Below are 12,235 nucleotides of genomic sequence, written 5' to 3'. Positions count from 1 at the left end.
GCCACATGAAGTCATGAACTTTGCATTAACACTGAAACATCAGACCCAATGCTAATTATTATTTGGCTACATTTTTATATGATTTATTATTATAATGCTGCTTTTGCTGCTTAACCTGCTCTGCTGTTATCATTTCACGTTTTCCTTATTTGTTTTTCTTTCATTTGCTCCCCCCCCCCCCTTATTTTGCCCTCCATCGCTCCTGTATGTGTCGGTCCCACATCGCAGCCTGCTGCCGGGGCAACCAAACCAACTGCTGCTGCCGCCAAAACGCGGCTGACTAGCGCAGCTGCTGGTGGTTCAATCACTGCTAAGCGCCCCACACCCTCCACCACCACCTCCACCTCAGACAAAAAAACAACCACAACCAAGGCACCATCCACAGCCGCTGCTGCTCCAAAGCGGCCCTCCACCACCACGTCCATCAGCCGCCCTGCATCCTCATCCACCACCACCACACGTGATGTCAAACCCAAGGTGAGTTTCAGCTGTCAGGACGTCTGGATGACCACAAATCCACAAAGGATTTCATCAACATGTTGGATGCTCAACAGCAGCACAGTAAAAGGGATGTGAGTCTCCTTCAAGTGCGGCCCGTACTTTCTCCCTCTCAGCTCCACACGGAGGAGTTCACAAAAATCTGTTCTGTCCTTAGTCAGGGAGTGGGACCATCTGGTCTCAGTGCCTTTTAGCATGCACAGACTCACAGTAGTGTGTTATAACACTCTGATGAATGTTGGTCAAAGTGTGCAGCTCCACATGTAGTATAGTGCATTTTCTTTAAAGGGATAGTTCAGATTATTTGAAGCAGGGCTGTATGAAGTACTTATCCATAGTCAGTGTATAAACCACAGTAGATGGCAGTCCGCACACCCATACTTTAGGGAAGCAGCAGGAGTGCCAACATGGCAAACAAAAACCAAAGCCACACAATAACACAAACAAATGAACAGATCGAGGCAGTGGCAACTTTCATGTTCAACAAGGTCAAATTACTGTTTTTGTCAGTGGAGTTTGGTTGCTTTGGAGGGAGCGATATTTGGCTATATAAGGGAAGGAAGGTCTGACAGCCACAAAAGTGATGTCACAAGCCGCGAGGGGAAGGGGGCAGTGTTAGAGAGGCAGCTGACAGCAGTGTAACTAAAAGCATTTAAGGATTATAACATGAGAATGAGAACTAAACATCAACTGTTGCAGTACCCACTATTGCTGTAACATCACACTGAAACCATGTTAACTGTGCATTCACAGTAATACAGGGCAAGCTAGCTAGGCTAACCAGTTAGCTTAACTCCTAGTGAGTCTTTACGGACATGACAGCGGTACAATGACCACAGTGGACGTCGACTAAACAGAACAACATCATGAACAACCGTAACCTTAGCTGTAATACACTTTACGTGGCCAGTGAGTTCTGCTCATAGCTTGTCATGAGCGGACAGAGAAGGAAACGGAAACCAACTCATAATTTCAAAATAAAGGTCTCTCAATATAAACGTCTAAACATGAAGAATTCACAACAAAACAAATAAAATGTTGTGTTTCTAATGTTAGGAGAAAACTGAACTTATCATTTAGTACAAAAGAAATAATTTAGGGCTAGGGCTGTGTCAGTTTTTCCCCATGGTATCAAAAATGGCATCAACTATCAATATTTTTCAAAATAATGTATCTAAGTAAGAAATTGTAGTATTTTGACAACACTGCTCTTTACCTACCATCAGACAGCCTTTTCTGATTGGAAACCATTGTTAAATAAGCAAAATATCACTTTCTCTTCTGCTTATCCAGACTCCTTTTGTAAAATCAATAATTTTATTTTATTTTTATGGGGGCATGCTGACTGCCATTTAGTGCAGATAATATACTGACTACGGATAAGTATTTCATACAACGTTATTTTACAAAATCTGAACCTTTAAGATATTTACTATAAGAATGAAACAGTCCCAGTTTGATTCCTGTTGGGGGCATTTGCATTTCAAATCCCCCCTCTCTGCCTGTGTTTCTTGTTTATATCTAGACTTCAGACTCTCCCTAGTAATGGTGAAAAATGTAAAAAAAAAAGGTGCATATAAAGTGGATTTAGATCATGTTACTGTGGCTTCAGGTCTCGTCTGATTCAAACCTCTAAAACTGAACATTTCTGTTAAGTTCATTAAGTTCATCCCCTGTGCTCTCAAAGGACCAATCAGCCCTCTGCCCCCCTCATTTGGTGGCCTCCTTAACTGCAGCCTGGCGTAACACCACGACCGATTAATTAACAGCCTTTATTTAGCCTCTGAGCGCCCAGGGGTGCAGCAGGGTGACTCAGTTCAGTGAGGCCAGCTTGTTGCAGGATGGCTCAGCTGTATGTGGAGCGTAGCATCATCAGAGGGGTTATGAGAGGGAAATGTGCCACTGAATGAAATGTGCGGTCCTGAAGGAGCCTACATGCTACACACATCGGGGCGAAATCTTTGACCTGAATTTCTCAGTGAACATTCGCATGAAGCGATGACAGCAGCCACGCACACAAGTTGTTTATGACCCACTTTAGTGCTGAAAGCATGTGATCTGTTGATAATGTTTTTTTAATTGATTCGTAGCGTTTACTGCTGCTTCATTCATCAATCTCCTGTGTTTTGATTTTTCTCCCACTCGTCCTCAGACAACTGCAGAGAAGCGCCCTCTTGTGCCAAAGGCCAGCACTGCCACCTCCAATCAAACAGGCTCCACCAAAAATGGAACTGCCACCACAGCAGCCAGTAAAACCGCTACGTCAGTGCGCACAACGGCGTCTACTCGCACTGCTACTACCACTGCAGCCAAAAAGCCTCTGGGTGCGGCACACATGCTCACACATACATTTTTGATGACCAGTATTTCTTGTTTAGAACTTTAAAGTGTCTTTCACACTAAATAAAATGTGCATTTCCTGATGCACCACAGTAGTAATTTCACAAATAATGGCTTTTATTGACACATTTTGTCCTCTGCAACGCCTTCACGCTCACACTCTGTGTTTCAGCCTCCAAGACAGACAGCAAACCAGGAGAGGAGAAGAAGCCGAGCACTCTGAGGACTTCTACAGGTATCACAGCAGCGCTGCCGTCACCTGTTACAACATCCAGACACAGCAGACACTCAAAAGAATGACTCTCAGCCTCTGCCTGGAGTTTGCCATTCAGTCACGTACTGTTAGAAGTAGGGCGATTGTTTTCTTAGTCGAGTAATCGGCCGATTATTTTCTTGATTAACTGATAAATAGTTGTTTGTTTTAAAAGGTCAGAAAATCGTGAAAGATGTAAATGAATGCTTCCAAAAGCCTAAGATGACGTCCTCAAATGTCTTTTTTACTCACAACTCAAACATATTCAGTTTACTGTCAGAGAGGAGTCAAGAAACCAAAAAAATATTCACATTTAAGAAGCTGAAAGCAGAGAATATCACTATTAATAAAATAATTGATTAATGGTTGCAGCTCTAGTTGGATGTGGCACATAATGTGTATTAATACACATGATGAAATGTGCCAGAAGTCAAGTGAGCATTCTGGAAACCCAGTCCTGTGACACATGACACTAACTTGCCAGGTCATAATAAATAAGATACAACATAGATTTATTTATCATCATACAACACAGAATTGTTTAGGGAGATAATGATGTATTTCCCTTTTTGCCACATATAAAAATACAACATTTAAAATGATATGTTTCAGTAATAAAGGCGACAGAATAGAAAATTAAAACTTGTAAACTACCAGTTAAATCACTATAATGAACTGTTTGTTAATACAGAGGAAATGGGAAATAAATATTGAAAAGAATAAGTGATTAGTTATTGCTGATTTACTCTGTTTATTTCCAACCATTTAATGTTTTCATTCTAAGGGACAGCTACATCAAGTGTAATAAATGTTTGGAAACAAAGAATTGGAAAGTCATCTTAGCATAAAATTACTAAAGATTAATAAAGGGACAATACTGAAGCTGTAATATCTCATTAAGGTCTTTGATAGCTAACACCCGCCTACCAGGTGCAGAGTTCAGAAGTCTTGGCCAAAATGTTTATAATGTGGTTTTGTATTGTTTAGTTTTTATTACAATACCTCAGCACATCTGAAAACAGGCCTTTGAAAAGTGTTTGAGTTGAGTTTGTGCTGAATATAAGAATAGTGAGCACTTTTGGATTTTTTTTTTACAGTAAGATGAGATGTCATGGCATATCCAGCTACGTCAAAATTGGCTAACAAACTCCAATAATGAAATCCAGACCAACTGGTGCCATTATTTCCAGCTCTTCACGCTCTCCCTCCCTCTGTGCGTTCAGCTCTCTGCGGATATTTCCTCCTCTTTCTACTTCTGTAATCCTCTCCTCGGTTTTTCCTCCCTCTCTCTCTCCTCCTACACAGTTCCAGCTTTCCTCCTCCTGTCGACAGATTAGTTTACATTTTGGCAACAGGAGAGCTGTCAGCAGGAGTGTGACACTGCAACACTCTCTGTCCGACCACGACAATGCCGGGCAGGCTCGTAGAGGGAGCGCGGCTTTATTGCTGAAAGGCCCCGGAGAGTTAAAAAGCTTCACCACAGCACTCTGTGGATTACTGTCCCCTCGCTGTTGACAGGAGTTTGCGGCTCCTGCTGATACAGCCTTGGCTCGCCTAATCTGCCAGGGTTCGTACGGCAAGTCAAATTACTCTTTAGAAAACATGGAGGCAAAGCGGGAGGATTTCCTCAATTAAACATGTCTTACCAGGAGCAGAGGCTCTCGGGGAGGATTGACAGCAGGACACATGGCTCAGCATGCCTCAGCTTTCTCAAGAAGAAATGTGTGTGAATTGACAGATTTGAATTGGGGCAAATGTTGCACTGCCTCAGTGGCTTTGCATGCTGAAGTGAAGGATGCTGAAATATGTTCGCTCAAACCAGACAGAGATAGAAAAATGAAAGCTGTTTGTTTCCAACAGGTTGGGAGGTGGGAGGTCAAAAAAAGACCTTTCTGATATTCATTGGCTTTAAAGGGATAGTTTGGACTTTTTGAAGTGGGGTTGTATGAGGTACTTATCCTGGGAAGCGTATTACGTACAGTAGATGGCGGTCGGCACACCTCGAAGCAGCACCGCTGTAGGATGCTAAGCAACATACTACTGTGGACAGGGTCAGCAGTAAAACATATTTTAGCCACCTAAAAGAAGGTCCACCTAAAATAATCAACATCAATTTGAGTGTACGCTATGTTTAGAATATTTTCACCGCTTTCACCATTATGTAAGTCAAATAGTACTCCGTCCGAAGCAACCAAACTCCATTGAAAAAACAGTCATTTTAACTTGTAGATGACAGGAGTTGCTGGTCTGCTGCTGCCTCATTTTGTTAGTTAATCTGTGTTATTATCTGACTTAAGTGAATCCAAACTATCCTTTAAAATCCCAAAGTCACACAGTAACACAAACAAACTAACCAATCAAGGCAGCGGTAGACCAGCGACTTCTGTGTCCTGTGAGGGTAAAATCACTGTTTTTGCCTAAGGAGTCTGGTTACTTTCCAGATAGTGGTATTTTGAGTATATACGGTGGTTTCCAATCAAAAAAGGCTGCCTAACAGGAAGGTGAAGTGGTGAAAGAATTCTATGTGTTACCGTTTACGTGTCTAAAATATGTGTTGCTGCTGACCCTGTCCACTACAGAACATTGCTTAGCTTCCTACACCAGGACTTCTGCTGCTTCTCCACAGTTGCCATGTACTGTAGTATCTCCTTAAGTAGATAGTAGTGTAGTGATAGTAGTAGTGGTGCTGTTTTTGTGCATTTACTACATTTGTATCCACTTACAAAACAAGCAACACAGGCCGTATAATTTCCACCAGCAGTTTATAGACATTTCATTGTTGTCTGTTGATTTTGCTGCAGGCCTTTCGTTGGTTAGGGTTTTGTGAATAGAGGGTAGTCATTAATCAGAGGCTTAGATAAGAGTTAAGCCTTCATTTATGTTTGAACAGACTGTTAATTATAGAAAAGAAAGCAGAGGTTGCACTCATTTAAAAAAAAAGTGCCCACAACTCATAAACACATCAGTCTTGTTCAGTGAGATACTTACATTGTTTCATCAAACGTACAGCGAGGCAGTGATATCCTACAGACTGATGTGAATTTAGAATATATGTAGATAAAAAGCAGCTAATCTCCTTCTGCCTGGTTGTCTTTCTTTTTGTCTCTCTCTGGCCTGGTTTTCTGCTCAGTTTTACTCCCATTTACTTTTTTCTCTGGGACTCTTGTCATGTATCTGTCTGGGCTGACTGTAAAAGACAGACACGCTCCTTTGTGGTTTGGCCTTGGGCTGCTTTTGGCTTTTTACTGTGTGTGATAGAGATGGAGACAGTTTCTGAATTCACAGTACACTTTTAAAATATGTAACCTAAGCACATCGCATTTGGGTGTCATTTGATTAGTTTTACTTTTCGTTTTACTTTTAAAAAAAATGTGAAACCTCAAAACCATATGTTATTAAATCCTACACACTGGTCCTTTAAATGATATCATTTGATTTAGATGAGATTTTTTTTGTCAAACAAAAAAAGATAAAATAAAAGTAAAATGAATATAAATAAAATAAAGCAAAAAAAGGTAAAATAATATATATATGAATAAATTTACAAAAGTATGTAAAACAAACAAAATAATCAATATAATTAATAGCAAACTCACAATAAACCACGTAATAAATAGTTTTTTGAATAATGGATATCTAGTATTTCAATAAAACTCTGCCGAACTCTCCCCTCAGCTGACTCTACCAAGCCTAAGACCACCACCACCGCCGCCCGCAGCTCTGCTTCCACCACCGCTGCGTCTCGCACTCGAACCACAGCAGCCAAACCGGCCACACCTTCCTCCACCTCCGGCACGGTACCAGAGAAGAAGCCCCCGGTGCCACGCGCCGCCCGGCCCGCTTCCTCAACCACGTCCGCCACCGCCGCCGCCTCCAGGACCACGACTCGCCCCAGCACGGCACCAGGCCCGGACATCCGCAACGCCCGCTCTAAGATCGGCTCCACGGACAACATGAAGCACCAGCCCGGAGGAGGGAAGGTAGGTCCCACTGCGCAGCTCCATCTGCAGCCCTCACTCCTCTCCACAGGTGTTCTGCTTCTGACAGCATGTGTTTTCTGACTCTGGTCACCCCTCAACTAACAGGCCATGTAGCTGCAAGGCCTGTTTAACATGCCACGCTGGCTTCCTGTGGTTCCTTACTTTTTCTTCAAACTTACTTCTGAAGTTTCTCATGAATACCACTTTATCTCTAGTCTAAATATAACCAGCTACCAACATGATGCACAAAGTTGTTGGTGCATTCTTTTCACCAGCTGTAGTAAAATACAGTCCAAACGTTTCTGCATCTTCTTTCTCACCATCCTTGGTTTTGACAGTCACACCTTCTTTTATTCCTACATCTTTACTCAGTCCTCTGCATGTTCATTTTTTTTCCATTCTCTGAGCGTAGAACTTCTCTGTAAAAGATAGTTTTAGTTCATTTAAACTTGGGTCTTATTCAGCAGTGTTTTCATCAAAGTAACTGCTCCCATCACAGGAATTCAGCAAAATTGCGACAATGCACACACCCGATTGCACAGGCAAACTTTATTTTGGCAAGTATGGTAGGTCAAAGTTGGACCAGAAAGTCGTTCTATATTCTGTTATGGATTTTTAAATAAAGACAGATTCAATAAGTTAGCATGACCCAGGGCAAACATTTGCTCACTTGCTGTCTTTGTGGCATCAAATATGCATGGAAGTCCATTTTTATGATGAAAAAAGACTCTGTTAGTCATTATAATGAGACGCTTTCCCTTATAATGACTCAAGTCATAATTTTATTCTCATGATTTTGAGATACTAACTCATTATTTTGCAGAAGCTATTCTTCTATTCTTCTTCAGCAATTGCTTAATTTTTAAATCATTATTTCTGGATAAGTAAGTCATTATTTTGAGATACTAACAAATTATTTTGAGAAAGTTTCTCATTATATTAAGATACTAGCTCATTATTAAGAGATACTAACTCATTATTTGAGATATTATGACATTATTTTAAAATGCTAATTATTATTTTGAGATACTAACTCATTATTTTGAGAATGTTTCTCATTGCTTTGAGACAGAAACTCATTGTTTCTAGATACCATCTCATTATTTTGAGATATTAAGCCATTAGTTTTTTTAGATTCTGTCATTTTTAGATAGTTTCTTGTTATAATGACTTATAGGATCTTTTTACTTTTTTGGCAGAAACGTGCTTCCATATATTTGTACCCTGTCAGGTTTAAGTAAATAAGTACAGTGTACACAGCAGATTACATATGGCAGCTTCATTATTCACCCAGACACTAACATCTAATTGTTTGCTGGAATACTTCTACCTGTGTGTAAGTTAGTGGTAATTTGATTGAGGAATATACACAACACAAACTACAATAATAACATTTTTTTTTACAAAGGGCCCCTTTACAATTGATGAAGTAGTGACTATTAGGTGCAGCAAACAAAGAAAATGTCAATGTAAGAGTTGTTATTTCTGTACATTGACTTACAAATACATGTACAGCTGCCTTGATCTCCATGTTTTCTGCCACCCAGCTGACACTGAGCACAACACTGAACATTTTTGAATCTGTTAATAAATCTGAGCTGTTGGCAGTTATTGAAAGGTGTAGGACCAGACGACTTCTACATGACCAGACCGCAGGTTTAGCACCACATTAGTTGATCAGTAGATTTTGGGGGATGTTTCCTGCTTTGCCTGAATCAAGCTTTGCCTGTTGGACTTCTTTATATTGATTTCACTGCATTTTGCAGACCCAGGTTGCAATAAACCAGAACTATCACTCAGGTCCTTCTCTTTGATGAAATCTTCCCTCCTCTGTTTATGCTCCCAACCTTTTCCTTCCTCTTCTCCTCCTCCTTATTCCTCTCTATGCCACCTCCCTCTCCGTCTCTGTTCTTTCATGTCTTCCTGCATCATTGACTTCTCTAATCTCTCCCCTTCCTTGCCAGTAATACTGCCTTCTCTCTATCGTCTCTTTTTCCCTTCATCTCACCCTCTACTTTCTCCTCCACCTCCTTCTCATACGTCTCCCCCATCTCAATCCAATTTTCTCTACTTTTCATCCTGCACATTCTCATGCATTATTCTGCTGCCCCTGCCGCCTCCTGTTCCTGTGTGTTGTTATGAGATGTTGTTGTTGTTGACCCGGGGTGGGGGGCTTGTCTCCCCAGGTGTCATCTGCCTCTCAGAGCAGGTCCCTCGCCTCCAAAGATACGAGCAAAGTGAGTTCCCTCTCCATCCTCCCCACCATCACCACATACCTTACCGCCCACCTCTCTGTTCCGTTCAGACATATTTTGCTTTTTTCTTTTTGCCACATTCCATATGATTTTGTTTGTTAATTTAAAAAAATGCACTACTGAGAGCACAAAGTGAGCACAAAATAACTAGCCACAGGCGTCTGAGTAGTAAAAGCACCTCCAGAATATTGTACTGTCACATATTTTTAACATGAATACACAGTTTTAGACTCATTTGGTCTTCTATTATAGTCATCATGCCCAATCTTAACATGGATACACACAGAAAAACAGACATGCCTGTGGAGAATTTGATGAATGATTATTTCTGCCTGTCCTCAAGGTTAGTTGAACAAGTCTTTAATTTATCTTGACTCCTGACTTGGGATTCACTCCTGGGTGTTGGCATTACCTTGAGTTATGAAAAATTAAGAAATCAAACTAATCAAACTACATCTTGGCCTGATTTCACTTCATTTATCAGATCTGAGCAGTGGATATTTAGAACAGCAGATGGTTCAGTTAGTCTTGTGATGCAAAATTGCTCAATTTAAACTGCAGCTTTTACAGATACTCTGCTTCCAGGCTACTGCTGAGCCACAGAGAATGGATATAGTCCCTATTTAAATGTGTTGCAGGATAATTTATACATTGCTTGTTTCTTACATACCTGCTGTATTTGTTCCTACAGTGATGTGTGAGGAAGCTGTTATGCTTTATTGTATGTTAGATTCAAGCACACCATTCACATATGAGTAACAATTTCAGTTCAGTGATTTATCTCACAATGTTTACTAAAGTGAAAAATAACTCTTGTGATCAGAAATTAATGTTTTTTTGTCCTTGGAACATGCTGCAGCCTTCCACCCAGTTTTATGAAATTTGGGCCAGTAATCTTTTCATAACTCCACGATCTCCTTGGCGGAGAGGGCGGAAAGGAAACATTGCAGCATGTTTTTAAGTGAGTTAGTCATTTGTAGCCATTGGTTAAAACATACAAAAACTTATATAGTCCCTAAACTATTTTTTAAACACTGTACTACTAAGAAGGTGATCCCTGACTAGTAGTTTTTCATTTAAAATCTATTATCTGCCTATAGGAAGTTAAAGGGCACTATCATAATCTGTCTATAAAGTGGACCCAGAAAATGCAAACAGGACAGGGGAAAGAAAGGACAAAATAAAACTTTAATAAAGTGACTGGCACAAAAATAACAAAAGGTGGCTGGGAGTCCAGGAAACGAAGAAAATCCAAATGTCCATGAAACAGCTGATAGGGGAAAACACAAAGAAGAAATCCACAAGGTGCACAAGACAACACAAAGGAGCACAAACTAGCAACTGAAGAGTGAACAGCCACACGGCTAAATACACTACAGAGGTGATCAGGGGCAGGGGGAAACAATCAGACATCAGAAAAGGTGGGAAAACAGACCAAGACAAAGACACACAAGGGAAGACAGACCAGTAGAAAACAGGAAGTAAGCTACAAAACCCAAAGCCATGACACACAGTGTGTCTAATACACCCACTGCAGTTCAGTGGTTCAGCCAAATACAAAGTTTTCCTACTGTAAGTACAGCAACTTGTTATTTCAGCAGTAATGTGCCCTGAGGTAGTAAACAGCTAGCAGCAGTGTCATACTCAGTCAGCCCTCACACTCATATACTGTATTATAATTTAAGTGTGTGCATCAAGTTGTGGTGTTGGTACAGAAGCACTGGCAGTGTTGCTTCCCCATCAAACACAACTGACAGTGTTCTGCAGTGGGAAGCCAGCAAGAGGGGTCACGTACTTGTCGCCACTCTGGTGATTCCTGCTGGTTGGTCACTGGCACTGAGCTGTGGCCCACAGCTGACAAATCTGTGATTTTGTGTGTGTGTGTGTGTGTGTGTGTGTGTATGTGTGTGTGTGTGTGTGTGTGTGTGTATCATGCAGTGAGTTTTACTATAAAATGATCTTACTAACTTGGATCTGTGTCAGGTTTGGTCTCACAGGTCTCTCAGTCTAACCTGTCATTAAACCACAGTATTTATGTTGCTTTCGTCAGTTGTCAGTGTGTATTAATAATATGTTCTGGGGGCCCTATGGATTCTCCTCAACAGGGACAGATGTTTTTTGTGTTGTTGCATGTATCTGTTTTTTAAATTAGCTGCTGCTTTCCTTTTTTTGGAAAGATTTCTGTCACTATTCAAATGGCAACACAGGCAAGATTTACCATTTCAGACAGCTTAACTGCCCAGCAGGTGATATCAAGCGCACCCAAGACAGTTAAAATACCGTATTTCCTCAAACAGTGGCCGGGGCCTTTATTTACCTCAACTGCAGAAGGTTAACAGGACATTATTTGTAATTGCTCAGTTTGGTAATTATAATTGGTCATATTTTAGTACAAAGCCCTGTTTTGATCTGCTCCCATATGCCCTATTAAAGTTACTGCATTACGCTGTGAGTCTTACAAACTCAACACTTCCTGTATCCATTCTCAAATTAAAAGCCCTCTAGAGTTTCAGTGGACAAAAACCCTTAATTTCTTGACAAGGCTTTTGTTGTGAAACATTTAGAGGGATACAGTATAATTCGTTCTTTACTTTCCACTCAAAATGACAGAAACACTGTAGATGAGTGATTTAGAACAAGTTGTTGAAAATACTAACATAATTATTTCGCTGAAATATCGTATGAAACTAAAGTGATTGGCATATACGTTATGCGTAGGTAATGTGACAACAACAGGGATATTATCTTTGTCTGCCCTGGCTATTATTTGGGACTGGCCTTTATTTGTTTATGTCGACCGCACCCCCGGCCATTATTTAAGATTTGAGGGGCTTTTATTTGATTACCAGTTTTTATTTGAGGAAATACGGTATTTGTATCCATGTTTGGTTTTGCCCAGGTGAACCTCG

General features: G+C 40.7%; 1 protein-coding gene across 1 annotated transcript in view; it reads left to right on the top strand.

Annotated features, from left to right (window-relative positions):
• LOC146307226 (uncharacterized) overlaps positions 1 to 12,235 on the top strand; it is a 160,763-nt gene that overhangs the window by 139,165 nt on the left and 9,363 nt on the right. Inside the window, exons 9-13 of the mRNA XM_084746840.1 lie at positions 229 to 477; positions 2,651 to 2,822; positions 3,011 to 3,073; positions 6,767 to 7,071; positions 9,258 to 9,308. Coding sequence (XP_084602966.1) covers positions 229 to 477; positions 2,651 to 2,822; positions 3,011 to 3,073; positions 6,767 to 7,071; positions 9,258 to 9,308 — 840 coding nt within the window. The remainder of the gene's footprint in view (positions 1 to 228; positions 478 to 2,650; positions 2,823 to 3,010; positions 3,074 to 6,766; positions 7,072 to 9,257; positions 9,309 to 12,235) is intronic.

Source organism: Lutjanus erythropterus, chromosome 21, assembly GCF_056507025.1.
Source record: "Lutjanus erythropterus isolate fLutEry1 chromosome 21, fLutEry1.hap2, whole genome shotgun sequence".
NCBI classification, from domain to species: domain Eukaryota; kingdom Metazoa; phylum Chordata; class Actinopteri; order Lutjaniformes; family Lutjanidae; genus Lutjanus; species Lutjanus erythropterus.
This window is presented reverse-complemented; position numbering and strand designations above follow the sequence as displayed.